The sequence below is a fragment of the Sander vitreus genome, chromosome 22, assembly GCF_031162955.1.
Source record: "Sander vitreus isolate 19-12246 chromosome 22, sanVit1, whole genome shotgun sequence".
Lineage (NCBI taxonomy): Eukaryota > Metazoa > Chordata > Actinopteri > Perciformes > Percidae > Sander > Sander vitreus.
The window spans coordinates 9,125,536-9,153,227 of record NC_135876.1 but is presented as its reverse complement, the minus strand read 5'-3'; the positions used below and the strand labels follow the sequence as shown (position 1 = coordinate 9,153,227).

Here is a 27,692-nt window from a genome sequence, read left to right as displayed (position 1 = left end):
TTTATATTTCTTTAAAATTTGATTTGTTGGGTAGATGCAATGGACAATTTAGAAAAATACTTCCTTAACTTTATTACTAACAACATATTCATTATAATAGGTCCAAATCAAATTCCAATTGATATTCCCAAATTGGTTATTCCAATAATTTTTGCATCGAGCAGCTGTGGGGCAATGTGTCAAATGTCTAAAATATCTATTATTGCACTTTTTATCCTTTATGTCAATGCCATTTAATAAAACATCTGTTCTAAATGTTGACTGATCATTTGACACATTACTACTCTGCAGCAGTCTTATATAACCCGTGGGTATGCTATATTCTCGTGCAATTATTGGAATATTAAACTTCATTAAGAATTCTGAATATGTAAGTAATTGACCATTGTCATTAATCAGCTGGGAAATCAATAAAATATTGACTTGTTCTTATACTTTACATCTTTATTATTCCATATGACATGTTTGTGGGGTGAAAAATTGTGTTTATAAATAAGAAGCCAACATAAAAGAGCTTGCCTATGAAAGTTAGATAGCTGAATAGGGATGTTATCAATATCAAAATTGCACTTTAGTAAAAATTCAATACCACCAACTTTTTGAAAAATAAAGTTTGGAATAAAATACCACATTTTATCTTTATTTATTATATAATGTTTAATCCAGTTCACCTTGAAAATTGTATTAGATGTATGGAAATCAAGAACATTCAAACCTCCTTGATTGTATGGATTACATAAAGTATTTTTATTTAAATAGTGAGGCTTATTTTTCCATATGTGTTTCCTGTTTGTATTCGCGGAACGCATTCAACTCGGGTATGACGTCATTCCCCTCTCCGGCTTCCGAGTTCCGAGGTAAATACATCGCGGCCCGATTCCCCAAGTTCCCGATCATTGTGCGTTTGGGCTTTGACACAAATGGCTGGAATAATACTCAGGAGATGTGTGAGCAGGACTTTACTGTCAGCATCTGGTGCAAAAGGCATCAGAATCAGAGGGACAAACCGGTACCACTGGACAACTTTAAGAGCTGTCACTGCTCTGACTGTAATTATAACTATGCCTTTTATTAGTACTCATCGGACAGTGCTGTTATCCTCTGCATGAAACCGTTAGAATACTTCACCTTTACCTACTTACAGATGCGCAAATGTATGAATTTATGTTTTGGAAGAAAATGGTGCCATTGTAAAAGCGATTGCTTATATGCAAATGTAGGTAAAAGGGCAGCGGCGATTTAGTAGCCTACTGCCAGAGAGCTGCTTAGCCCTTTGTATCAGGATCTGTCATCGCTGTCCATGGGTGAGGTTTAGCATAACGGATATATAAGGAAGATTGTGTATGAGTTAAGACATTTAACATACTTAAGTTTAACTGATAATAGTCAAATTCAAACTCTACACTGCAGTACCTGGTGCCACCTAACGTTACTGCTTCTCAGGTAGTGTCAGGTTACCTTGGGTCAACTGATACTGGTCATTGTAAATAATAGCCATGAGTCAGAAATCTCTTTTATTTAAGTCCCTTTTTTTTTTTTTTGCGTGTCTTTTTTTGTCTCTATATCTGAAGTAGTTCCTGCATAGGTTTCCCTTTTGTGTCTTTATATCACTTCCTTTCTTGTGTACAGACTGGAGGAGCTGCATTAGTCCTGGGGTTCCCCACCCTATCCTGTCTGGGCCATGAAGTTTATCTCAGAGTGCAGAGTTCAGCTGTGGTCCACGCTTTAGAAAAAGGTAGTAGGCAATTCGAATACAGATTTAGGCAAACAAATATGTTTGCGTTTTCAGGAATTAGGTGTAGAATGCCACAATCCTAATCAACATGTCATTAATAAATATACTTGAGTTTTTTTTTTTCAATGAGAACTTTTTTGGACAGCGTGGAAAACAGAAAGAGAGTTGAGGTTTAGTCTAGTGAATTAGGACGTAAGACCATCTTTGGCTGAATTTGCTGCCGTGTTTTGTGTCTGTGCAGAGGAGGTTTTGGAGCAGGCTGACTACCTGTACAGCTGTGCAGAGACCGAGAAGCTTTACCAGCTGCTGCTGCAGTACAAGGACAGGCAAGGAGAGCGTTCAATCACCATAACCAGCTCTTCTCTGTTCTCTCTTTTCATATTTTCTCTATTTCTTCTGTTCTCACTAAAAGTTGTTGGAATGAACCGTGTTTTGGTGCATTGTATTATTTATTGGATATGTTTTTGAGTGCATTACTCTCTGCCTCAGTGTCTTTTTGTAATACAACAAATCACCAGAGAGCACCGAAGTTTAACATTGTATACACATTGTGAGTCTAAGTTGTGATTTTGTTTCTGTCCATCCAGTGATGATGCAGAGTTCCTGTGGAGGTTGGCCCGGGCGTCTCGTGACCTGTCCGAACTGCCCAACATGGAGGACGGACGGAAAAAGCAGCTGGTGTTCGAGGGCTTTGAATATGCAAAGAAGGCCCTGGAGAAGGATGAGAAGTGTTTCGCAGCACACAAAGTAAGACGCTGGTTTCACTGAGAAGGCACCACTGATTCACCTCCATCAGGGCTTTAATCATCACAGTCCAACTAACTAGCTCTTTTGCATTTTGCATTTGCACCCGCAGGATTGTTGCCAAGTTCATCAAAACTTTACATGACACAGGACAGTTTCTTTTTAAAAGAGCTTTAAAAAGACATTAAGGTCTGATTGGACCAAACTGTCGTCACTCTTTCTCTCCTAACAGTGGTATGCAGTATGTCTCAGCGATGTCGGGGAATACGAGGGGGTCAAGGTGAAAATTGGAAATTCGTACATCATCAGGGAACATTTAGAGGTGAGAGGACATTTGTGTCAATGTTATATTATCATTGTGTGACAGTTCTATATTCTGAAGTGAAACATGTTTCTTTTCCTAGAAAGCCATCGAGCTCAATCCCAAAGACGCCACTTCGTTACATATTTTGGGTTACTGGTGAGTAAAACCATGGGTATACGTATTTCTTTTTCTTCTTTTTTATAATACAGCTGCTACATCAAGTCAAACATGGATACAAGCTTGGACTAGCCAAGTCTGTTACACTTGTACACTCTAAAGGCTAAAGAGGCTAAAGGAAAAGGAATTTGGCTGTGGCAGTTTGGCAGTAAGTTGTTGTAGTGGCAGTGGTGAGTGTGAAAAACAAACATAATGCAGTTGTCACGTTTTCAGGCCCAAAGAATGCAAATAGAATGGGATGTAAACCAGATGAAAAGAAACTGTGTGCATGAGACTTAAATACCTCATATTATGCTCATTTTCAGGTTCATAATTGTATTTAGAGGTTATATCAGAATAGGTTTACATGGTTTAATTTTCAAAAAACACCATACTTTTGTTGTACTGCACTGTTGCTGCAGCTCCTCTTTTCACCCTGTGTGTTGAGCTCTCAGCTTCTGTTTTAGCTACAGAGTGAGACATCTCACTTCTGTACCATCTTTGTTTGGGAGTCGCACATGCGCAGTAGCTAGGTAAGGACTGCTAGCTAGTCCTTTGCAGAGTATGAGGTCGTGCCACGCTAGCAGCTAGGCGAGCATTACAACGTGTGTTACAAAGTGACGCAAAATGACGCAAAATACATTTGTCCCTGAAGTAAAGGCTGGACTACAGTAGAGCTGTTTGGAGCAGTTTGTGAACAGTGTTTTCTGTTGGAGATGGTAAGTCCCTTTGGGGGGGACTTTGGGCTTTTTCACTTTGTAAACCTATAACATGCACAAAAAAAATATATAAAACAATAAAGGAAAGGGAAAAAGCCAAAAAGCATAATATGAGCACTTTAAAGATGCAAATCTTTCATTTGTTCGCCACTAGAGGTTAACAGGGTCAGCAGACTGCAGTTGCAATCTCAGACCTTTTGTCCAAGATGTAGCTATTGCGCCAAATTATTCTACATTATATCATTAGAGCTTTAAGTCACTGAGGCTTTATTATCTGTATGTCTTCTTCCTCTTAGGTGCTTTGCCTTTGCTGAGCTGCCTTGGTATCAACGCAAGGTGGCGGCTGTCATTTTTTCATCACCACCTACGTCCACATATGAGGAGGTGAGGACTGCTCTGTCTCTGTCTCTGTCTCCGTCCTTTCTTTTGTTACTAACTGCACAATGGCTGACTGTTCAAACTGCTTCAGGCTGTGATGACCAGTTCATTGTTACTTTTTGGTTTGGGCTTGGAGAGATAAACATTTTAACAAATTTGGATGAAGTCATGTTTTTCTGCCCCTTTTCAGGCTTTGGTATTCTTTTTGAAAGCTGAAGAAGGTAAAACACAGTATACTCATAAAGTCACTGAGACATTTACTGAAATATTGCTGATCTCTTGTTGGCTGCAGCTCAGATCCTTAGATCAAGACCGCACTGTGCTTGTACATGATTTCTCTAAACGGTTAAAAATGCATTCAACTAACTTACATTTCTGTTGTTTTTTTTTCTCAGTTGATCCAAACTTCTATAGTAAAAACCTGCTAATGCTCGGGAAAACCTACATGGGCATGAAAGACCAAAAGAAAGCACTGCTCTATCTAACCAAAGCAAAAGAGTACCCCGCTCATACACTGGAAGACAAAGAGGTACATCAACTAAGACTACTAGCCTTTGATTAATTGTGTTTTAATGTCTACTTGACCCAGATGCATTATAGTTTTAACTTCAGGAATCTTGATGCATGAATCATACTTGCTGATGTGAACATCCTTAGTTGGTTTACAGTAGATTTGTTCCTTTGCAGGTCCATAAAGAGGCTGTTGACCTCTTGAAGAAACTAGGATGAAGAGAGCACATGCTGGGCTAAATGTTTGAAAATGTGAATTTTGTCCCTTGTTTTTTTAATTCAGATTTGTGTTCTGATGGAGGAAACACGGTCAAGAGAAATGTGGGACGGTGAAGCATACAACAGATATACTTTTGGAAAAAAAAATGTATTTTAAACTTTTTTGTGTTGTATTTTAAAGTTTGACTCAAGAAATGTAACCAATTTCATTATATTATTTTAATTATCTGCGGCCATCATATCAAGCAGTAGTAACTGATTTGTCAAATCAAATGTCAATTTTATTTGTTGGACACACACACACACACACACACACACACACTTTTCAGTAATTCCATTCAAAAAGTGAAACTTGTATAATGTATACATTCATTCCACACAGAGTGATATATTTCAAGTGTTTATTTCTTTTACTTTTGATGATTATAATAACTAATGAAAACCCCAAATTCAGTATCTCAGAAAATTAAATATTACTTAAGACCAATACAAAAATAGGATTTTTAGAAATGTTCTTCTGCATTGTTGGGTCTGGCGCATCGCATCATTCTCTTCACGATACCCCATAGATTTTCTATAGGGTTAAGGTCAGGCGAGTTTGCTGGCCAATTAAGAACAGGGATACCATGGTCCTTAAACCAGGTACTGGTAGCTTTGGCACTGTGTGCAGGTGCCAAGTCCTGTTGGAAAATGAAATCTGCATCTCCATAAAGTTGGTCAGCAGCAGGAAGCATGAAGTGCTCTAAACTTCCTGGTAGACGGCTGCGTTGACCCTGGACCTCAGAAAACACAGTGGACCAACACCAGCAGATGACATGGCACCCCAAACCATCACTGACTGTGGAAACTTTACACTGGACTTCAAGCAACGTGGATTCTGTGCCTCTCCTCTCTTCCTCCAGACTCTGGGACCTTGATTTCCAAAGGAAATGCAAAATGTACTTTCATCAGAGAACATAACTTTGGACCACTCAGCAGCAGTCCAGTCCTTTTTGTCTTTAGCCCAGGCGAGACACTTCTGACGCTGTGTCTTGTTTAGGAGTGGCTCGACACAAGGAATGCGACAGCTGAAACCAATGTCTTGCATACGTCTGTGCGTGGTGGTTCTTCAAGCACTGACTCCAGCAGCAGTCCACTCTTTGTGAATCTCCCCCACATTTTCGAATGGGTTTTGTTTCACCATCCTCTCCAGGGTGCAGTTATCCCTATTGCTTGTACACTTTTTTCTACCACATCTTTTCCTTCCCTTCGCCTCTCTATTAATGTGCTTGGACACAGAGCTCTGTGAACAGCCAGCCTCTTCAGCAATGACCTTTTGTGTCTTGCCCTCCTTGTGCGAGGTGTCAATGGTCGTCTTTTGGACAGCTGTCCAGTCAGCAGTCTTCCCCATGATTGTGTAGCCTACAGAACTAGACTGAGAGACCATTTAAAGGCCTTTGCCTGTTTTGAGTTCATTAGCTGATTAGAGTGTGGCACCAGGTGTCTTCAGTATTGAACCTTGTCACAATATTCTAATTTTCTGAGATACTGAATTTGGGGTTTTCATTAGTTGTCAGTTCTAATCATCAAAAGTAAAATAAATAAACATTTGAAATATATCAGTCTGTGTGGAATGAATGTATACATTATACAAGTTTCACTTTTTGGATGGAATTACTGAAATAAATCAACTTTTTCATGATATTCTAATTATATGACCAGCACCTGTATATATACTTTTTTTTTTTTTTTTCAGATCAAAAATAATAAAATACATCTTGGCCACAAATGCATATTCAGCTTAACTATGAATGCTGTTTTCCTCACCAGCATAAGGTGAACTGAGCTGGTTTCATGAGACGTTCATCATGTCATACTGACTGAACTAAAAGTAAACTCAACCAGCTGTAAACATGGTCAGATATACATTTATTAAATGTTTTTTTTTTTTCCACAGGCAAGATCCAATCAAAACAAAGGATAAACCAAGAACACGTTTTTTTTTTAAATTTAAGAACAGAAAACAATTGCCAACAGTTTTGTTGTGAAAGCTGAGCAGAAGGCCTCTCATCCCCCGATTATGACTCAACAAAAAAAAGAAAAGAAAGAAAGCATGGTCATGGAGGGGGGGGGGTTTATTCACTTTTTGTTTTATTTGTATCTCATAAATCCATCTCTCTTCATTAAAATGGGTCAAAGCAGATAAAAAATGAATCTTCTATACACATCGTCTCCAGTAAAGGGGCATTCTGTACAGTGTAGTTGGTGTTTACAGTGTGTATCTACACGCGATATGTTACAGTGTGGATGCGTTTCAGATGGCCTAAACTGCAGTCAGCACAAAAATAATGTCCCTGCTGCATTATCATGTACTGAAATGATGTACAGTATCATGAATCAGCTTTGCATTGAGAGAACACACCTGTCCAGGTGATACTTCGTCGTGTTATGGGCTACACTGAAGGCAACCTGAAACGTCCCATCTATTTCTGATAAGAACAAAGGCATCACAGATTTCCATCAATGGAGCGGCGGCTCTGTAATTATAATATTTAAGTACTTTATTTACTTTCATTATCTTTATACAATGAATATTCACATACACAGTTGATTTTCTTTGATTACAGGTTTCTGCTCAAAAGGAAGCACAAAGTTATGCAGATTTGACCTCTCTTTAAAAGTCGGCTCCTTTTGCTACAGTAAATGGTTTTTCTTCATACTGTCGTCCCTCCTTCCAGCTGAATACATGTTATATACATGACTGATAACTTGAGTAATCGCAAGCTACTCCTAGAAAAAGTCTAAAGCAGCTTGCTGCGGTTTGCAGTGGTCTGAAAAAAACACAATGCTAGAGAAAAACAAGGAGCATGGCCTGCCACTGCCATAGCTGCGTTTAGACCACAGACTGAAAGAATACGCACCATAGTTTAGAGACAATGGAGTTAGACGCGACATCGTGGAAAAACAAAGGACATGTCCCCTGAAGCATTAAAAGGAAAGAAAGGACAAGGGGAAAGTGGGGGTGCAAAAACAAAAGCACACAACATGTAGCACTGCAATGCTGTGTCAGGCTCCAAACAGGCCTTGGGCTGCCGAGGAGTTGCGCCGTGGAATATTTCCACTTATTTGGTCTGTGGCACTTATAAATCACTGCATTTTCAGCACTATGGCGACTACGCAACAGAATTATTGTTTTCTAACAATACCGTGCACGTTTATGACCCAGTTAATGCTTTCAGAAAATTTATTTTACTTGGCCATTTTCCACTGTGTGCTGCCTGCATGCGATATTTGTGTATGTTGCTTTCAAGTCATTCAAGACATGACATTTTATATATATTTTTTAGTCCATAATCTCTTTTATGACCACTGACCAAAACTGAAAGAACCATGGAACTTTGAAAGACAATTAGTGCAATGGTAATGAGATTTTTGCAACAATGCTAAGATTTCTATGCAGCATTGGCTTCAGTTGTAATTTTGTTTAATGGTTGGCAGTAAGTTAAGCTGAGAACAGCTTCTTTCAGTGTTCAAATGTACATTCATATGAATCAGATGTCCTTTGGACCTTAGTACAACACAAGATGGCCAAATATATGCTGTCTTTAAATTTATGATTAACATGTCAGTGTTATGCGCTGTATGGGTATTTGTCTATTGTGATACCTATAACTGAGAAGTACATTTGATTTTTTTCATGTTATCATATAAGCATAACCATGTCTGTCGCTCTGTAAACCACAGTGACTTCATGGGAGTGGAGACACTTTACAGTCCGAGATCACAAATCAAAAGAGGCAAAAGAGAAATCAGCCAAGCACACCCAACCCATTGAGACGTAGTCTGTCTTTTGTCTCTTTTGATGTGACAACTTTCCAAACAGCTCAATCTTTCAATGAAAACTGTGAGTGTGATCCTGGTGTGGATCTCACTTGCCAACTGAAGCAGGTGGCCTGGGATATGTCCAGTGTCCATGGCTTAAACGACACAACTATAACCCACCCACACACCTCACTTTTACTTTGATTTAGAATATTTTCCAACAGTCCCCATATTCCTTTTGATATAGTAGCCTTTCTCCACAAACTTCTTTTTTCTTAACTTCCATTATCCGATTATCCTCTGGACAGGGTTATCCTCTGCTTCATATCAGTCCATCCTGAACACTTTGCCTTTTTGATAATGGTAAAAAAAAGCTCACTAAGAGACAGAGTGTCCATGCTAAAATGTGTGTGTGTGTGTGTAGGTGGTGGTAGCGGGTGGTCACAGCAGTCTTCTTATCTTCAGAGGCAGCCATGCAAGCACGCAAAAATTGCAACAATTACTATGGGTCCATGGGGGGGGGTATCAGGCACCAGACCCCAATACTACTCTCGCTATTTAGAAGCCCTATAGAACTAGAGCTTTAAAAAAAGATTGCGCATCAACTACAAAATCCTCTCAAAAACACTTTCAGTCTCTTTTAAAATGCCAGACAGCAGTGGGGAGGAAATAAAAAAAAAAAAAATATATCCATGAGTTCTGTTTTCAAACAGAGGAGCAAAAATGCTGAAATGCTTGCATATTTCATGATGGGGTATCATATAATATTTAAGGGCTGGAGAACAGGATTGCGGCAAAAATGATGCTGCAAATTAAGATTTGGTTTTAAATGACAAAATAGCTTATAAACATTGGTGGTTATCTTGTGCAATTCTTTTTTTGTTTGTTTTACTTGGGGAGGGAGAGAACTACAAGGACTCCTCCCTTTATTCTTGGCCAAATCCTTCTGTTTCCTCGATGGCAAAGAGCAGCTTCTCTTTCAGCTGTTCGAAGCTCTTGTAAGGAGGCAAGTCAAGACGGTTGAAACTGAAAGACAGTGTGTGGACGAAATATTAATATCAAGGGTCAGATGCTTAAAGCAACACAAATTGGTTATAAACAGTGTTCCCATAATGATTACATATTCCCATAGGAATATGAACAGCTTTCTAAGTAAATTGCGGCTGCTATGATGAACATTTCTGCCAAACTTCATGAACCAGTGTCAGTGATTGCAATAAGTCACTAAGAATCCAGTGTCGCGCCCAAGTCACAGTCCATCACAGTAAATCCCTGTGAATAATAATATACTGGAATAACCTTCATTCTGGGCAAAACTCTGTGAGGGGAGGAAAAATCCCATAAATCAGAGGTAAAGCATTCTACTTACCAAGTGTGGCTCCGAGGAAGCCATGTGTCCTTCCCCACCTTCTCAATGCAGAACTTCTGGGGCCCGTTACTTCCTGCAAGGCAAAAGAAGATGACGGGTGAGAACACTGTAACCGAAAATAGTATGCATCCGCAGCTCTTAGGGTCTGAATGATTATGCCGTGAATGTGTCACTCTTCGCGTGTCTGTCTGTCTGTCACTGACCCATGAGTTCAGCGAAGCCGCCCAGAGGAAGCCTGCAGGTTCCAGTGACAAACTGCATGAGCCGCAGTCGCACTTCGTTGTCCACTTCTTTCACCAGCTGCAGAAGAGGACACACACACACACACACACACACACACACACACACACACACACACACCAAGATGAATCTCTCGTTGTCCGTGGTGTTGTAAAGGAGACACAAACGATATTTGGGGGTGTCTTTTGGTAAACTGACTTGATAGTCTCGCCGTTTCACTTCCTGCCCAGCTGTCCGAACGGCCCGCGGCTCGCGTGATAACAGACCTGGCGCGTATCTTTAGCGGAGCGGAGAGCCGCGTGACACACACTTCTAGGACGCGCCGTGACGCGGCTGGTGGAATATCAAGCATTGACTTGAATGGTAGCGATTGCTCGAGGGGGGGGTCGCGGCGCCTCCGGAACTCAGCGCAGACGCACGCACCAGGTGGAAAATAGGGGTGACATGGTGTTCAGGCATACACGATTACATTACTTGACCACCGGCGTCCCTCCCTCGGGCCCTCCCTTGTCGTTTTGCTTCTTTTTCTTTTTTTATAGAAATAAAACCCATGGGGCGCCCTGGTTGAGCGTGCGCGAGGCTCAGTCCTTCCCGCAGCGGCCCGGGTTCGAGTCTGACGACGCGGCCCTTAGCTGCATGTCAGCCACCCTCCCTCCCCAGTTTCCTTTCTTCAGCTATCCTATTTTATAAAGGCCCCAAACCCCCCAAAAAAATGAAAAAAGAAATAAAAACCCATTTAGTTCATTTTGCAAAACGCTACACTTACACTGACACAACAACAGGACACAACTGCACACAGTAAGATTAGAAACTGAAAGGGTCTGCTCTGTACGGCAGCAGTAACAGAGTCGCAGCACACAGATTTGGTATCAAAGCCAAAAGCAAAAGCACCTATTTGGCTATATTTCGGATGTAAACCCAATCTAAGAATATCTTCTCTATTAAAATGCCTGGTGTAATCGGTAACACTGGTGTTGTGCCAAGTTTATTAACCAGAGGGAAAATTCCCTGGCATTCCAAGTGTATGTATGACCGTACCTGCCAGAACCAGATGATCTGTTTGCTGTTCCTTGTGTAGTGACGGTACACGGTGTTCCTCTGCCAGTCTTGAAGATCTACTTCCTGCATGCCACACAGCATCACCTGGGTCAAACAAGTACACAAATGACATGTAGAACACAAAGCAAATAAACGGAAGTAGAAAGAATTCTCCCGCAAGAAGCGAGTTCTACAAACAACCACAGTATTTCATCTTAATTTATAATGACTAATGGGTTGAAAGCTCTGTGGAGTGGGGTTGGCTATTGGGATTAAAACAAAAACACACCAAAAATATGACACCACAGGTCATTAACGTCACCAAATAGAACAGGGCTTGCTTGCATTACCAGCATCAGTTTATGCTGCTCACCTCAAGCTCCTTTTCATCAAAGTACTGGAGCCACTGAAGTGGGACCACCTCGTTGAAGCCGTCCAGGAAAGCTTTGGTCTGACCTTCCACCCCGCGGGAGAACCTCCACTCTGCCATTAGACTGCAAGCAGGACAACAAAAATAGGATTCACTTCAAATGATAACCTGATGTCAGACATAGTTGCTGTTAATGATAAAACAGTGGTTATACTGAACCCGATATATTCCTCCTTGTTCTCCTCAGTAACTAGAACATTGACGCCATCAGGTTTGAGGTCATGAGAAGTGATCTTTCCCAGGATCTCCATGTCCACTGAGAAGTACATCTCCAGACCACACTCTTCAATGTTGTTGTCCCTGAGGAGAGATGAGATTGTGATGCTGCCACAGCATAATCAAGGGTGAACAGCTCATTATATGCAAAAGTAAATGAATAAATATGCCCAACATATCCAAGTTTCCATCCATAAAGCGTAAAATCTGACACTGGCCAAGTCTCCAGTGTTTGTGCCGTCTTATTCAAAACTGTTCTTGCATCTTGTGGAGTCTGCAAATAACTGCTTCATCCCCTCGTAACATCTGTTCTCTTCTCCCTCTTTCACTCTTAAATGTTCGACTGTAACGTGATCATTATAATTAGCATATGCGCATGTTCATTTCCGTGCCATGCTCTCTACGGTCAGAAGAATACACATATACAATCTGACGGCTGTGTAGACTGAAGAAACAAATTACCTGATCCATATAAGTGAGTTGTAGAACTCTGGGTCGATGGACTCCAGGTCTTTGAGTATTAGCTTCTTGTTCAGCATGCGTTTGTAGAAAGGCAGAGAGAAGCCTGTGTCGATGAACTTGCCGTGGAAAAGTGCCTGTGGCAAGATTTTAATAAAAAGAGAGAACTTTATTTCACTGTGCTGGTCAATCTGAAAATATGGTATCTATGGCGATATATCGATCACATGACAGATTTATGTATTATGTATAAGGAGAAGAGTTGTGCGACGTGTTTCAACTTTGACAATCTGAACAAATATGAACACATACAGATTGTGCACAGTGTCAAAGTACATTTGAGTTTGTAACAAAATAAACCTCAACGGTTTTTGTTTGGACAAGTTTTATTAATTAATGTTTGGTTATAAAAGTTCTATCTTATGAAAAAAATGTCAGCTTGTTTTCCATATGTTTGCGTAGGTGTAACTGTTATCAGGATTGTTTGCATGTGTGTGGGCAGCATGTGAACTTACCATCGCAATGAAGCGGCCTATGAAGCAGAAGTAGGAGAGGTGGTCCGGGTTGATAGCAGAGGCCGGATTGATCTGCAGACAGTAGTTGCTCTTTCCGGCATACTCAAACAGACAGTACATGGGGTTCAGCACTTCATGGGACAACAAGAAGAACCACTCTCTGCAAAGTGAGGTGTAGGCCAAAAAACAGAAGCAAGGAGAGAGGACGAGTGTATGTGGGGCGGATGAATTACAATAGAAATGGGGATGGAAAATGAGAGAAGAGAGAGGGTGGAGACAAGAGTTGCACATAATCATTACTGCTTACGTTTTGCAAAAAGCTAGTTTGAGCCAAAAAAAAAAAACATTATATATGACATAACGTTATACAATCTTTATTGTCTTTATTACCGGGCTAAGCCACCATAGTCTAGACCCTCCTCGCCTCTGAAGATAACATAGAGTCTCCTCCTCAAGTCGTAAGGCTTCAGGGCCATAATCTGAGAAACAGAGAAAACACACAGAAGATCAGCTAAAACACAACATCAGCAAATGACAAATGCACAGTTGGCAGAAATGTTTGAATGTATAGCATATGCAAACTTTAAAATAAACAATGCACGTAGGCTGTGATGCATTTCTGTACTTGAACTGGACAGTGGTTGAAGGACCCTCTTACTTGCTGGAAAGAGTCTTCAAACAACGTCTGTCTGGAGACGGTGATCTTCACATGGCTAGGGAGAGCATTGGACTGAGCAAAGACAGGAAAAAACATGAATGCATTTAATAAAATTAAGAAGAATGACCAAAAGCAAGAAATGATTGAGTGATTGCATAAGCGAGAAAAAACACATACCTGGCACAAGTAGCGAAAATGGGCAAGCTTCCATCGAAAGCTGCGCTCATAAGCAATCTGAGGGCCTTTGGTGCTAAGGGAACAAAAAGATTAATTCATCACAGCGTTCCCCTAGGTTGGCTGTTTAATGGCAGGCATCACATATGCGTCATATAACGCGTAACATAGAACCCTTGAAATTAAATACCAGTGGGAACAATGTATATTTTCTTTAACTTACTTAAGCAGTATGTACAAAATTAAAGCAAAACATGACTCCATCTGGTCCCAGTTAACATGTTCTCTTAAACTATGCACAAGCTCCCATAGCTGCAGCGCTTCAGGCTACTGGCAAAACACAGCTTCTAGCATGGCTTTCTCTAACACGTTATGTAATGTAGAACACATGTAAATAAATTGTCTAAAAATGCATTCTTACACGGAGGACTTTCCAGTGCGGGGGTCGCTGAAAGTGGTTGTTCGGGTGTTGTGATCCACAAAGTATCGAACCCCTTCCCTTGTGTAACGGATCTCCCAACCTTCAGGAAGAGGGTCCTCATTCTGTAGCCTGCACACACACGGACCAATTATTTACATGGACCGAAGCATGTGGAAAATGGAAACTATTAGTCTTAAAATCCAAAACATTACAAAAGACTTTAGCCCTATACTAGTTTATGAACTTGTTTTTGTCAAACTATAACTTCGGTGAAATCTAGACAGGCCAGCGACAGTTGACACAAAGCTACTACATAAAACATTCCCTTAGGGTAAGGTGTGAAAATATTGCCTTAAAAAAGTGAATGTGGGAAAACCAATTAATTGCTGAACAGGTTTTATCTTGTAATGGTATTCCAGTATATGATGTATTGCCGTAAATATAAGACGATCATTTTCTTAATATCAAAATAGGTTAGGGACCTGGATAATGGATGGGGGGGCCCTGGCCCAAAAAAGGCTGAGAAACACTGATTTAGACCCTGATACTAATTTGCATATGCTTCTCATGACTGATTTACCTTTCAACAAATCCAACAACGAGGTATTGTGAAAGGATTTTGTACTAAGCTCAAAAGAGTTATCTGTATAGGGATCTGCATATCCTGTTCTTGTAGATCATGGTGTGTCACAAGGACTTCTTGACATTCTGTTTTGATATAATAACTTTAATTACTAATCTTGGCTTCATTGAAACCATGTCAGACAAGCAGATGTTTCCTCTCCTCCAGCACACATTCAATGAACTCACTATACCACATTTGCTGCCTCAGGATTTTCTTCGCTAAATATTATATATAACTATAACAACTTAGTAAAATTATAGCTTTATTTTAGAGTTATGCCAAAGTGAGGGGCAAAGAGTCTTTATGAATCGAGTATTTCTGTCTGAGTAAATACTACCACATTTAAAGAAAATAGACTTCAGCCAATAGACAGTAAATACAGAATATAATTTGAACCCTTTCTGGGGGAGCCCAACTATAAAGGTATTAGTAAAAATACTGTAGAACTGGTGAACACTGTTCTAAGAAAGAAATATTCTATTTTAGCACACCAGTTTCAGTGACTGCAAACAACACCAGTAAAATCACTGTTAAACCTCAGAGAGAACTGTGCGATGAATGTGGCGCAGAACAGGATAAGCCCAGTAACTTCTAGATGATATTAACAAATTTAATCTTTAAAAGATCCTTTGCTCACCCTTGGGTTCGGGGGTCTTCCCACTGTGTTGTCTTGGTGTTATGGTTGACAAAGTACACTCTGTCATTGGAGTCCACCCGCCTCTCTAAAGTTGATGAAAACGCAGAGAGGAATCTGTAGCTTAATAGACAGAATGGCCACTATGCCCCACAAAGTGGCAACACATGTCAGATTATCATCAGTGTTGGAGGATTTAAAGGGGAGGAGGTTGAGAGGAGAGTCAAAATTGTGGCGTCAACAAAACAATTTTGGCATGGAAATGGGTTCAATGTAAATTGATACAATGGATACATATAATTGTGCTTTTCTTATCAGCAAAACTTGCCAATGTAGATCTATTTCCCATTTAAAAACCACTTGGTACACCAAGTGAAAATATGTACAGTATTTAGAAGAAAGAATGTGAACTCACCCCATCCAGGAGGCAGCGGGCCAAGAGGATCATTCTCAGCAGACATCATGGATGCCTGAAAACGAGGGATGCACACATAGACATCCATTTAAAAAAACGAGGAAGACACAAATGTGGTAAAAAAAAATATATATATTCCAAATATGTATATTTATTTAAAAAAATGAAATAAACTAAGAGAAAAAACTGACTCTACAAGCATTGGGATAATAAGAAAAATTCCAAATGAAAACTGTGTGAAATGTGAAGGCAAGAAGGCCTCTGTGGCTGGTTACTGCTCAATACTTCCCAGCGGTCTGTCTTTGATTTGTGTTGTAAGCTAATCATCATCAGTGAAGATGACATCACTGCTGAGATCAAAGATTTAGGAGAGGGACCGTCACCAAGATAACCAGATTAGGTCTGGGGTCTAGGGTGTGAATATTTTAAATTCTGGCAAGGTAAAGTTCTCACCTTTAGGCTAAATGAGTTGAGCTGTGTATTGAGTGAGTGGGGTTGCACCCAGAGAAAGAGATGAGATTCATTAGGCAAAAAATGGAAAGGACATAAGTTTCAAGTTACATAATTTGTAACCACCATCAAAAGCTGGGCTTTGATTTCTAAGCTCATCATGATAAAAAGATTGACATTGACTTGTTTACCCTTGCCAATTAGGAGAGAAAAAACATCATTGGGGTGAGAAAATAAAACTGTTTACTTTTCTTTGATATACTCTTAAAATACTTTACAATAAGGCTAATCATTTTCAAAGCCTTCTGTATGTAGTGTTTTGGAATGTCTTTTTACCACCTTTAATGTAGTCACTGGTTTTCGTTCATTTCACTATAGTATGAAAATCAACTTACAATGACTTGAAACTTGCTCGAGTTAGGTATAGCAATAAATGTAATTTCGGCTTTCGCTGTTGTCAAAAGGCAAAGAGATCCTGACATCACATACTACCAGAAACTGAATTATCTTCGAAGGTTTTTTAAAGGCGGTTTCAGTCAGAACCACATGTCTTCTGTAGTACTGTTTAAGTACTTAGGAATGTTTTGGGCTAAATGCACACTTAAAAAGGTGACGAGCTGATAAAAGCTAAAAGCTGGATAGAGCCAGTGTGGTCAGGTGACTAAAATAAATGCATACAGGTTCTTTGAGTGTAAGATCTAAAGATTGGAGTTTTGCAGATATTTATTAGGTACAAATTCCCAGGGTGTACGTAATTGCAAAGATGTTTCAGTCCATGTGGACTTTCCTCAGTGCCTTTGGAAAAGTGACATGCCTAGGATACAAGACCATGTACTAATATTTTAAAGTAATTCTGAAGTAATCTAAATGTCACACATTTACAAATGGAGGACACACTGGCCAGAATGTTTTTTTGCATGCACTAGTGTGGCCTCTCTTTTAAAGGGGTATGTCCATGCTACTTGACTATTAGTACGTGAAATGTTTTTCAACAGTTAAACTAAAACTGAAAAGTAATAATGTTGACAAACTGAATTATTAGTAGGCATTAAAAAATAAATAATGTTGGGGTGCAAATTGTCTTACGGAGTAGAGGTATCTCTGGTTAAACTGGTGCATAGCTCCCTGCAGCTGGCTGCGCTGGCTCTGCCACTGCTCAAAATTGCGGACCGATTCCATAGTGGGACGCTGCCATGTGGTAGTGCGGGTGTTGTGGTCCACATAATAGATCCTGCCCCGGTCATCCACTCGGCGCTCCCATCTGGCAGAGTAAAGGAGATACGGTACCATAAACAAACAGACACACATAAAGCAAGCTGGTAAGCAAATGAATGAGCCAGTCTAGGTTGTCCAAAGTTTTAAATAAAGGTTTATTTTGTTATTGATATCTGAAAGGAAATTTAATTCAGAATAAATATCATAGAAACAATACTTCTCTTTGTTAGAGATAAACAGTAAAAATATCATGCTGCTTCATGGGACTCTTTTCATTCAGCAAATTGGTTATATTCATTTATCAGAACACTTCATTATGTACTATCCCAATCTTAAATATGTCTTAATCTATAGAGACTAAACACAAGTGCAAAAAAAATTTAATTTGGAACAATAGAGACTTGGGTATAAAAGCCAAAAAGAGACTGCTAAAATGGACAGATGAACCTGGTAAAGTTACAGATTCCATGTCTAAGAAGGGGCGGAGATAGAAAGTCAGAAAGAGAGAGACACACTCACCCTGGTGGTAGTGGCTGTGGTCTTTCCCAGGTCGTAGTCCTGGTGTTGTGGTCTACATAATAAGTTCTTCCATGCGGGTCTTTCCTCTGCTCCCACCTGAAAGACAACAATGAACAACAATCTGGAAATAAGCAGGATGCAAACAAAAAGCTACAGAAGGTTGCGCAAAAGGACAGTGACGGATAAAAATATGATGACAGTCAATGTACAACAGATTTTGCTACATTATTGTTAAATATGAGTGTGTGTGGGCGTGTTTGATACTCAAATGATTTTGGCTCAAATATCACCATAAGGTGGCACCCGCTTCTTTACTGGGAGGCTTTACTATATTAATATTTATGTTATTGAAGTTGTTAGACAACAACTAAAATACAGTAAATGCCTCATAATGTAATACTACCTAATAATAATAATAATAATAATAATAATAAGAATGTAACAACAGTTAGGGAATACAGAAAATGCATCTGATGGTGTTTTTTACCCCGGTGGCAGAGGATCTGAGGCTCCAGCATTGGGGGCCTGCTGCCTGGGCTTGGCCCCATCTGTAGTTACAGTTGCACTGCTACTACAGCTACCACCGCCGCCTCCTGAAGCATTCGCTTCTCCCATTGCTGGGGGGGAAGAGGACGATGATGAGGAGGTTGTGATGGTGGGGGCTCCCTGTGCTGGGGAGGTGAATGTGGAGGAATCAGCAGCAGTGCCATCTATAGGCTTAGCAGCAGAAGAGGAGGATGGAACCTGTGTGGAGGTTGGCAGGGTTTGAGATATACTATCTGGGGCTGTTTCAGGGTCTGGCAGGGCGGCATCTTGATTGCAGTCCTCGTGGTCATCTGCAGGGGGCAGCACATCACCTGTTGTAGCAGACGATGGCCTGAGAGCAGCATCACAGGACTCACCATTGACTGCAGAGAAAGACATTGGGGCTATTAACATGCATGGACTCAACACTTTATCCATCCATGACTTGATGTTAGCGATGACTTCAGGAAAATAATTGCCTTAAATGGCTGACTGGACAACAAGAGCCTATTAGTCTAGTAGTTAGGAATCTAAATACATACTGTATACATGCATCAACGAATAGCAAATGGCTGATCAGCAGGTGTCTCTCTGAATGTAAACATATCATTCACAGAAGGAATTAAGCCATCAAGTTCTTAACTCAACATCAACTTTTTAATTGAAATTCGAAATGTGCATTCAAAAGTGTGGAAAAAATAAATATTCTCAAATATATAACACCAACCCATTTAACAAGTTATGTGTAAAAGTATTTTGGACCCAACACTATAGATATATTAAGGTAAGGCTATTTGCTACCTTTTAAAAATGCAACAGTAACAATACCACAACAAAGTGAAAGTGAGTGACTTTCTAGCAGTATAGACACCACAAATAAGGGAAATCATGCCAATTCTTTTGATTAGGTAGCATTTGTTGTTTTTGTTAGCGTGGACCTAACTTAGATGTATGTAAATAATTGATATTGTCTCATCAACTTAGGCTTAATGTGCTATTGGAGCCCTGTCTGCTCTCCATAGTATACTACACTCTCCCTTCTTTTCAATCTGTTTATCTCTGCAGGGAGTTTTCTACAGAGGAGCTGAAAGAAGCTGAGATTATAGGCATCACTTAATAAAAATAAATCTACCGTTATACTCTACTGTTTACTAGGACAAAGTTAGTCTCGCATTGACAGACCTTCCTCCACAGCGCTGCGGAGGAGGGTATGGCGAGTCCACACAGCATTCCGGGATGGGAGGAAAACGTATCACAATCGTATTGGGCGGTGCTACGCGCCAAGCGGAGCCACGGTGCCCCTGCAAAATAGCCTCGGAAGGAACTTGTTTTGGTGGAACATCAAAGGTTGTTTTAGTCGTGCAACAGAAAACTCCTATTGGATAGATAGTCTAGCTAGCTGTCTGGATTTACCCTGCAGAGATCTGAGGAGCAGTTAACCATAGTCCTCAGAAATCAACCAGAGTTTAAAATTACAATACAAAGAAAGCGGAAGGTAACGGGACATTCAAAAACGGCCATCCGAAAAAAGTGACATCGGGTGGAATTTCCGGCAGAACGAGAGCAATCCCTGAAGTGGAATATTGTGGATATAGACTAGGACGAAGTGAACAATGAAGAAGTAAATCTTAAAGTGGCCTGAGCCCTGCCCAGGCAACATAATACCTGCTGGAACTACGCACATGTATAACTGAGGTGCTCCGATTATGGTTTGCATTAGTCCATCTTTTACATTAGCATATGGTTATCAAATAAAATCAAGAAAAACTGAATTCTCAAGTAGGGCTGAAACGATTCCTCAAATAACTCGAATAATTCGATTACAAAAAATCCTCGAAGCAAAACTCTTTGCCTCGAAGCTTCGTCAAATCAACGTAATTAAGGTTGTACGGCTCACTGTGTTTCCGCACGGAGGATAATTACTAGCGCACACAACAGGTTGACGCTTCTGTGGACACGAGACTGACGGCCCAGATTACAAATGAAGGAAGACGAAAGCGAGGGTCTAAGAGAAGAGACAGGTGAGAGAAAACGACAGAAAGTGTGGGATCATTTTAAGCTGCAAACATGCTGCTACATCATCTCTGTAGAAAACATCCAGGCTACTCATCCATTCCACGGAGCGAACCCGACACAAGGTAGCTAACTAACGTCTGCTGCTCTCGTCCACCGCGCGCTGTTTTACACAACTAGCCTACAGCACGCTACTCTGCAAATAGCGATGTTTTACCAACAAGCTAAAACGAGAGCTGTCGGTTTGTAGTCTGACTGTTTATTAGTTTGCTACTAATCTTTGGAAACTTAGCTGCTGCCGGAGACAAACCGGCTCCTCCCCCCAGCATGGCCACTTAATATGCACGTGAATGACGTCATCATGCCGGTGATGTCTGCATTCTTTATTCTTTCTCCTCACTCAGTATTAGGCTTCTGAAAATGTGTCCCCCAGAACAGTGTAGTTGAGTAGCCCTGCTGTAGGCTTTGTACCGTCTTTGTCTGTCTTTTGTATATATACAAAAGACAGGTTTCCTTTTTTTTTTTTTTTAGTAAACAGCAATAATAAATATTTACTATAGCTGTTTACTAAGTATTTCTTATCCGATTACTCGATTAATCGATGGAATAATCGGTAGAATACTCGATTACTAAAATAATCGATAGCTGCAGCCCTATTCTCAAGTGAATCATATTCATGTATATTCATATACAACGACATTACAACTGAAAGGGGATTAAGGTTGTAAATGACACAACAAAGTATTTAAAAGGTCAGACCACCACATACAAACACACCATACAAATCTGGGATTCTATTTTTAACCATCCAAGGTACTGTAATTCAGACATTGTGAAATGCAAACTAAAGATCAAGCTCACCCGTCCTACTCTCTGTGTCACTGTCTGAGGGTTGGTGGACTGGGGTGGAGTTGGGTGTGGCGTCTCCATTGACGACGTGACCAAGGGCAGGGCTGCAGGAGCTGGAGGGCACCGGACTATCCACACCATTGGAGACCGAATAGGAACTTGACCTTGGGACCAAGTCTGTACAATTCACTGTGCTTTAAGAGAAAACACAAAGGAATTCAAAAATTATTTGATCAAATCTGAATCTGGGGATGCACACAACAATTCCTTAATTAAACAAATAGATCTTAATTCTAAGAATTGAAAAACTGTTTGTGTTTGTGTGCGGGTGCCAGATAAAAGACCGACTTGTGACATTGAGACTATTGTCTTGTAGGGGTAACAACAGCACATAATAGGATGGCGTGGTGACGTAATGGGCCTGGCTGAAGAGGTCCTTTTGTGAGCCGGCATAGTTCAGACGGTGCCACAGACGTGCCCACACTAAGACCAATACAAAATCAGCCATATGACTTAAGTCCAGGCTTTGTCTAGGCAAGAGGTGGGTAGGCAGTCAGCAATAAGAAAAACATCAGACCAGCAAGCAAGCAACCAAAACGAAAAAGTCATTTTCTGGGAAACAATACAGAGAAGCGCCGCCTGCTGCTATAGACGTATTACGTTTCGCGCATGCGTAAAGCGTACGCTCAAGTGGGCGTCGCCTCAGTGTGTTTTTGAGGCATTTTTTTGGACCTCGGGAACCCGACTGATCAGTACGACTGCCTTTTCTGCCGACAGTCGGCCGTCTGGTTGATGTGTAACAGCTCTTAGTCATGACAGTTACGGAAACATGGGGGGGAGGGGCGAGCTTGCTCTGTTTTGTTGTTTCCAGTTTACTTGGAACGTCAACAGAAGTAACGTCATGCAGGAACGCATAGTGCACCTTTAATACACAATATCCAGTACCCTGCATCGCACAGAACGTGATGCCAACAAATTCCCCACCATATCTGCCACAGTTTACATTTCATTAAAGAGCCAAGCAGAAGCTGGCAATCCTTGTATAATACTTTATTTTTACCATTATACTGATGTTTCAATATTTATAAGTTAACTACAAATACTTAGTCAAGGGCAACTGGACTTGGTGTTTTAGTATTTAAATCTGATGTAGAGAAATAAATAAGGTACAAAGACAAAACAGACAAGCAATTACTGAAATTATATAAGAAGGAACACACACAGTTTGAACCAAATACAACATTGTACTCCTGTAGCCAGCATGGAGGCCAGTATCAAATGTTTGGACAGGCTGTGAGACCAGGCGCCTCAGGCTCCAAAGGAAGGGTCTCGCTACTTGACCGTCTGAGAAAAAAGTAGCCACACAACCTAACTGAAATAGAGGGAAAGAAGGAAGAAAAAGCAACAAAGCAAAGCGGAGTAGAGTAAAAAGGAAAAATTAAGAGAAATTATGGCACAGGCAAGGTGAAATTTCAGAAGTGAAAAATAAATAAAGGGAGGTAGGTTGAAAGAGGTGGACAGAAAAGAGAGGAGAGGCAACGGAGGTATAAATGCATCCACAATTGTACTTCCAATTTTCAAAGCCTTCTTTTTGTAAAGAAATTGTTTACAGCTTCCCTATTTTAAACTAGAGCTAATCCTGTTTATGTTTAAATTCACTTAAACAAAAACGTGTGTATGTTATTTGAATCATTTTGCTTTCATAAACATGTTTAAGATTTCGTTATTAAAAGGTCTTGCCAGCACAAATACCCCTCAGATAGCTACCTTCCCTGTCTGGCTGACTACTCAAATATTTTGGGGACTCCCAGGGAGGGGAAACGCTACCAAGTTTTAAATATACCCATGTTTGTGTATTGCAGTCCTCTCAGCAACTGCAATGCAGAGAGGAGCCAGGCAGCCACAGCCCACTCACCCGAAAAGTGTAGTGGACAGAATCTTCCTCATGAAATATGTGGAGCAGCATAAAATGACCCAAAAAGGCTGGTTCGTTCTCACCAATGACCAGGGTTAGACCAAGTTTATCTGGCCCGTGTTCAACCCTTTTTTATCTATTTAAACCAAGCCAGTCAACACAGGTTGATCCCTGGCCATGACAATTCAGATCCTACCAGGGTAACAACCGAGGAGCAATGCATCCCAATGACCTCAGGTTTTGAAAATGGGCGGGGGGTTTGTATGTCATATTAACTGAACAGCTAACATTGTTGCGTACTCCAGTCCAGCTGTACTAGTGTTTTGTACTTACATTCCTCATTGTGCAGTAACTATTAGAACATCACAATTAAACACAGTTAACGTTGACATTAAAAAAAATACTGAACTGGTTTGGCTTATAATATTATGATTACTTCATTTCAAACATAACATTTCAACATCAAAATCAAAAAACAACCACACACTTGATGGGTTCTGAGAGTTTATTCAGCACTAGCTATGTAGGGTAGGTTATATAAAACACAAAAATGTGCCAGTGTTGTTACATGTATAGACATAATCAGTGGCTTTCTTACCCCGTTTTAAACAGTAGGATGCAATTTATTTTTACTGCTGGACTGCAGTTGCAATGTAATTTAGACAGCAGCATCACAATTAGATAGGGAAAAACGCAAGGTTATGTAACAGTTGTTATGACTGAAGCAAAGCATTTGACATGATATCACAGACCCCATTACATGTAACTTTAATTCTATCATTTCTGCTGGCGATGGCATTTCTACGCTTGCCTGTCCGACCGGAGCTGGAGGAGAGCGGACCAGATTAATGAGAGCAGTCTGTCAACGCTTTGTTATGCTAACATACCCTACGTTTCCCCTCGCCTTCCCAGTCATCTGCCGCTTAATTTCTCGAAGAAACTCAAAGTTTTACCACATATCCATGTTGTTCAAATCGTCACTCGTTCACCTCTAGTGTAGCTGAAAACATGCTGCTGGTCTGTTTGTGATCTAAGGCGACCTGAGACAATTGCGTCACGACTGCGCACCCACTTGCAACCGACAGATAACTTGTCACGCCTCCCGTACTGGTCGTGTTCATTACATGATGAATGAAATGAAATGATGAATGAAGTTGACCCGCGTTGGTTAATGTGGGTTAACCCTTATAAACACAAAGTCAACCCTGGTTCAACCCTGGCTGAGCCCTACATGTAAAAGGGGTATTGGTTTACCTGTTGGCAGCCCTTGAGGAAGAAGAAGACGAGTCGCCATTTTCATGGATGGCATCGCCATTCTGTTGGACTTCTAGAGTGGATCGAGAAAATAATGTTAGCCTACAGATATTATGTGTAAGTATATATTAACTAAATGAATTCAAAGAAGAAGAATTGGTAAGTGCTTGATTGTACAAGATAATAGTGTGTACCAGTATTTTTCAGGACATGTACCTGTGGCATTTTTCTCTCTGTGTGCTTACTTGTTGACTTCCATTCACCAGTACACATGGTAAATAAAATTGGCAACAGCACTATCACCCACCCCTAACAAATAAATACTCAGCTCACTGGTGCCATTTGCCGCATTGCCGTTGGTAAGCGGTGCCAGTTCCTCCTGGTCAGCGACAGTCAGGCCATCTAGATAGACAGTCAGCTCCCCAGTGGGAACCAGAGCTCCCTTCTGCTCCACGCTCAGTTTCAGAACCTCCTTCACATTCTCCACTGTAGAGCCAAAACAAGGATAGTGTGGCAGGAGGCATTACAATAGAGTAACATCAAGAAAAACAAAGCAAACCACTTTCATAGCAATGCTTCATTTATAATGTTCACATTAAAGAAAAACACGTCGACAACAAACTTGTCTTATAGTGATTCTGATTATAGCAAACTTTAACAATTCCCATTAATATAAAGATATGATAAGGGTATGTAAAATAGATGGGAAAAGTTCTGAATACATGGATACTGATGCTGGCTAGTCTACATAAATAGTACTTCATGAGTCTGCTGTTGTCTGGTACTAGGGATGCAAATCAATAATCGATTTATTTATAATTTCTGAAATACGTTGGATGTTTTTCCATTAGAAAACCGTTTTAACCACCGACCTATGTTCAACGCAAAATCACAGCAGGATACATTAGGAGTCAAAAGAACAGATCAAGTAAACAGCAAGTCTCTAACTAAATAAAACTAAATAATGACTTTGGCGGAGCTCGCGTCGGTCACTTTTCAACTGCTGCTAAAAACAGCTGCTCAGCTGTACGGATGTCTCGTGGACAAACAATATTGCTCCGACTTTATTTATCTTATTTACTGCCACTGCTGAAATGCATTTATAGGAAGAGCAGGGGAGTGTTGCTAATACCAGTTAACTACTTTTGTGTTGGTTTAATTGGAAGCATGTGTATTTATTAATTGTGTCCTGTCTGACACTCAGCTCTCAGCCTGCGTTAATTGAGCAACTGCTTCTGTTTAAGATGCTAGTTTAGCGTTAGCATGAGCCCCAGAAAACTAAACCACACAGACACCAAACAACAACTCCATCATAAGTTCATCCACAGGACTGCCTCAGTAAGCTCCTCGGAGGTCAGGGAGGTGCATTTGTTTTACATTTTGTGCCGCACTCAATCTAATTAAAAAGTGAGAGGCTCCACCAAGTGGCTCAACTGCAAACCAGCAAATCTACATATTTTCTGAAAGTTACACCACATTGATAAAAATAATGAACACATACCACCTTAGACCTTGTATCATAATATGGTTATGTATGTTTGATGTAGCTTAATCATACATTTTCTGTCATGCTGCTCCAAGGCTTGACATAGGTCCAGCGTGGCTTTGCCCAGCAGAGCGTCTGACTTCAGGGTATGGTGACTCCATACTTTGAAATCCACCTGTGTGTGCTGTGTTACATTCCTAAAAAAGGTCAGGAACACACAAACAAACAAACACATGTAATTCTTAAACATTTAACACAAATCACACAAATTTACATTTTCAGAAAAAAGGACCAAACAAAAAAAAAAAAGCATTGCTAAAGCACAGACTAGCTCATTATGGTACAAATATTTTAATACGGATATGCATTTAGCTCCTGTTTACTCGATAAGTAGTATCTTTAACTTTATTCAGGCTGGATTCACTAAGCACAATGGATTTTCAGTACAAGTATAATATGTCTATGTGTTTTATAACTGTGTGAGACTTCACTGTGATAATTCTATAAATGTTTGGGACATGTGAATACATTTGAATGTGGAGAACAAAGACCAAGACATGTGGTAGCTGCTTCTCATTCTGCTCCCCTCCTAAAAAACTCTTGCCCTTGCTGCAGGCTGAGCGACTGATGTACTCAGCTCACATAACGCTGCTTCCTTGTGTTTTCTGTGCTTACACAAAATAAAAGACTACAGCACAGTCATTGCATTCACGGATGAGCAAAGAATTCTAGGATTGAAGCTTAGATACCATGTGCAGGACTCATCATAGCTTGCAAAAGATCCATGGGGCAAACACAGGATCACAAAGACAGCACCACTCGCTCTTGTTAGCAATAATGACCCAATCAAGACAATTAGCATTCGCAATGAGCCGGGCTATTCGGAAGCGGAAATGGTACAGAGAACTCTGTGTGTTGCCATACATCATTTTCCCTTGTTCAAATAATTATCAGATGAACCACCAACCTTATGTTTGTTACATAAGGTATACACTGTCAGACAGACATAGACCCCAAATTCCTGCACCAAAGCCAGCATACTAAAAGACCTAGAGAAGAGGACAGAACTGTTGCTCCATCTTTCTCTTATAACAGCTTTTTATATGAGCATGAGCTATCTGGAGATCAATATGCTATCTATAGGAACATTCTCTTTAGGAGGAGTATCGAAAGACAGATGTCTGTGGTAGATTAGACTCAGAAAACCTCAAAGTCTGTTTCTCATTTTATCTTCTGCAAATAATAAAATGAAAGGGGCATTAATGAGTTGTCCCGACATTTATAAAGCACACTGTGAACATGAACTTGTGTATATAACATACTATGACACACACATAGACACAGACTGTCAGCTACACAGAGGAGGCAAAAATGTTGCTTCTTACAGAGTGAGCCTTTCATCCCATTTAGGACTGGAGGAGCTGTGAGACTTCGCTGTGCGGCGCGACTCCCCCTCCGCTGTCACCTCCACATAAATGGCAGTCCCAAACAGGCTCTTCTTCCTCTTGATTTTGGCACAGGAAACTGGCGGTGAGTACATGAAGGAAGTGATCAGAATTCTTCTTTTCAACATTTTACATTTTCAGCATAAAGTTGACACTCTTGTTCAAATAATTGGCAACAGTGTTTCAATGTGAGCTCTCTGAGGGAGGGACATGGTCAAGACCCTGAGGCCACCCTGCCACTCCCATACATTCTAAACTACT

At 40.4% G+C, this 27,692-nt stretch overlaps 2 protein-coding genes across 3 annotated transcripts in view; one reads left to right on the top strand and one right to left on the bottom strand.

Moving 5' to 3' along the window:
• The first annotated feature begins 827 nt into the window (after window positions 1-827).
• On the top strand, window positions 828-7,568 carry rmdn1 (regulator of microtubule dynamics 1). Of its 2 annotated transcripts, XM_078281245.1 has the most exons (11): window positions 828-1,049; window positions 1,630-1,735; window positions 1,977-2,061; window positions 2,323-2,482; window positions 2,712-2,801; window positions 2,884-2,939; window positions 3,955-4,042; window positions 4,227-4,257; window positions 4,432-4,565; window positions 4,724-4,798; window positions 6,702-7,568. In XM_078281245.1, the coding sequence occupies exons 1-10, from the start codon at window positions 921-923 to the stop codon at window positions 4,763-4,765; spliced, it is 921 nt and encodes a 306-aa protein (XP_078137371.1). In that variant the 5' UTR covers window positions 828-920; the 3' UTR covers window positions 4,766-4,798; window positions 6,702-7,568. The 2 variants fall into 2 exon arrangements, with proteins under 2 accessions (XP_078137371.1, XP_078137370.1); XM_078281244.1 differs by lacking the exon at window positions 6,702-7,568 and having other exon boundaries at window positions 4,724-6,537.
• The window catches only part of wwp1 (WW domain containing E3 ubiquitin protein ligase 1), a 32,961-nt gene continuing 11,923 nt past the window's right edge, over window positions 6,655-27,692 (bottom strand). The window contains exons 4-25 of the mRNA XM_078281243.1: window positions 27,372-27,510; window positions 26,059-26,183; window positions 24,834-24,986; window positions 24,501-24,573; window positions 21,344-21,525; window positions 18,432-18,852; window positions 17,945-18,040; window positions 17,297-17,471; window positions 15,761-15,815; window positions 15,349-15,433; window positions 14,087-14,215; window positions 13,669-13,741; window positions 13,492-13,563; window positions 13,224-13,312; window positions 12,834-12,993; window positions 12,322-12,455; window positions 11,803-11,943; window positions 11,587-11,707; window positions 11,214-11,318; window positions 10,139-10,235; window positions 9,936-10,008; window positions 6,655-9,592 (exon numbers count right to left, since the gene is read on the bottom strand). Coding sequence (XP_078137369.1) covers window positions 9,493-9,592; window positions 9,936-10,008; window positions 10,139-10,235; window positions 11,214-11,318; window positions 11,587-11,707; window positions 11,803-11,943; window positions 12,322-12,455; window positions 12,834-12,993; window positions 13,224-13,312; window positions 13,492-13,563; window positions 13,669-13,741; window positions 14,087-14,215; window positions 15,349-15,433; window positions 15,761-15,815; window positions 17,297-17,471; window positions 17,945-18,040; window positions 18,432-18,852; window positions 21,344-21,525; window positions 24,501-24,573; window positions 24,834-24,986; window positions 26,059-26,183; window positions 27,372-27,510 — 2,798 coding nt within the window. The 3' untranslated portion in view covers window positions 6,655-9,492. The remainder of the gene's footprint in view (window positions 9,593-9,935; window positions 10,009-10,138; window positions 10,236-11,213; window positions 11,319-11,586; window positions 11,708-11,802; window positions 11,944-12,321; window positions 12,456-12,833; window positions 12,994-13,223; window positions 13,313-13,491; window positions 13,564-13,668; window positions 13,742-14,086; window positions 14,216-15,348; window positions 15,434-15,760; window positions 15,816-17,296; window positions 17,472-17,944; window positions 18,041-18,431; window positions 18,853-21,343; window positions 21,526-24,500; window positions 24,574-24,833; window positions 24,987-26,058; window positions 26,184-27,371; window positions 27,511-27,692) is intronic.

Excerpts from the sequence above, each read along its gene's own strand:
- rmdn1 (XM_078281245.1), top strand. The coding sequence starts at position 921 with ATGGCTGGAATAATACTCAGGAGATGTGTGAGCAGGACTTTACTGTCA. Across the intron at positions 1,050-1,629 it reads GAGCTGTCACTGCTCTGACT|ACTGGAGGAGCTGCATTAGT; the intron begins GTAATTATAACT and ends TCTTGTGTACAG. Across the intron at positions 1,736-1,976 it reads GGTCCACGCTTTAGAAAAAG|AGGAGGTTTTGGAGCAGGCT; the intron begins GTAGTAGGCAAT and ends GTGTCTGTGCAG.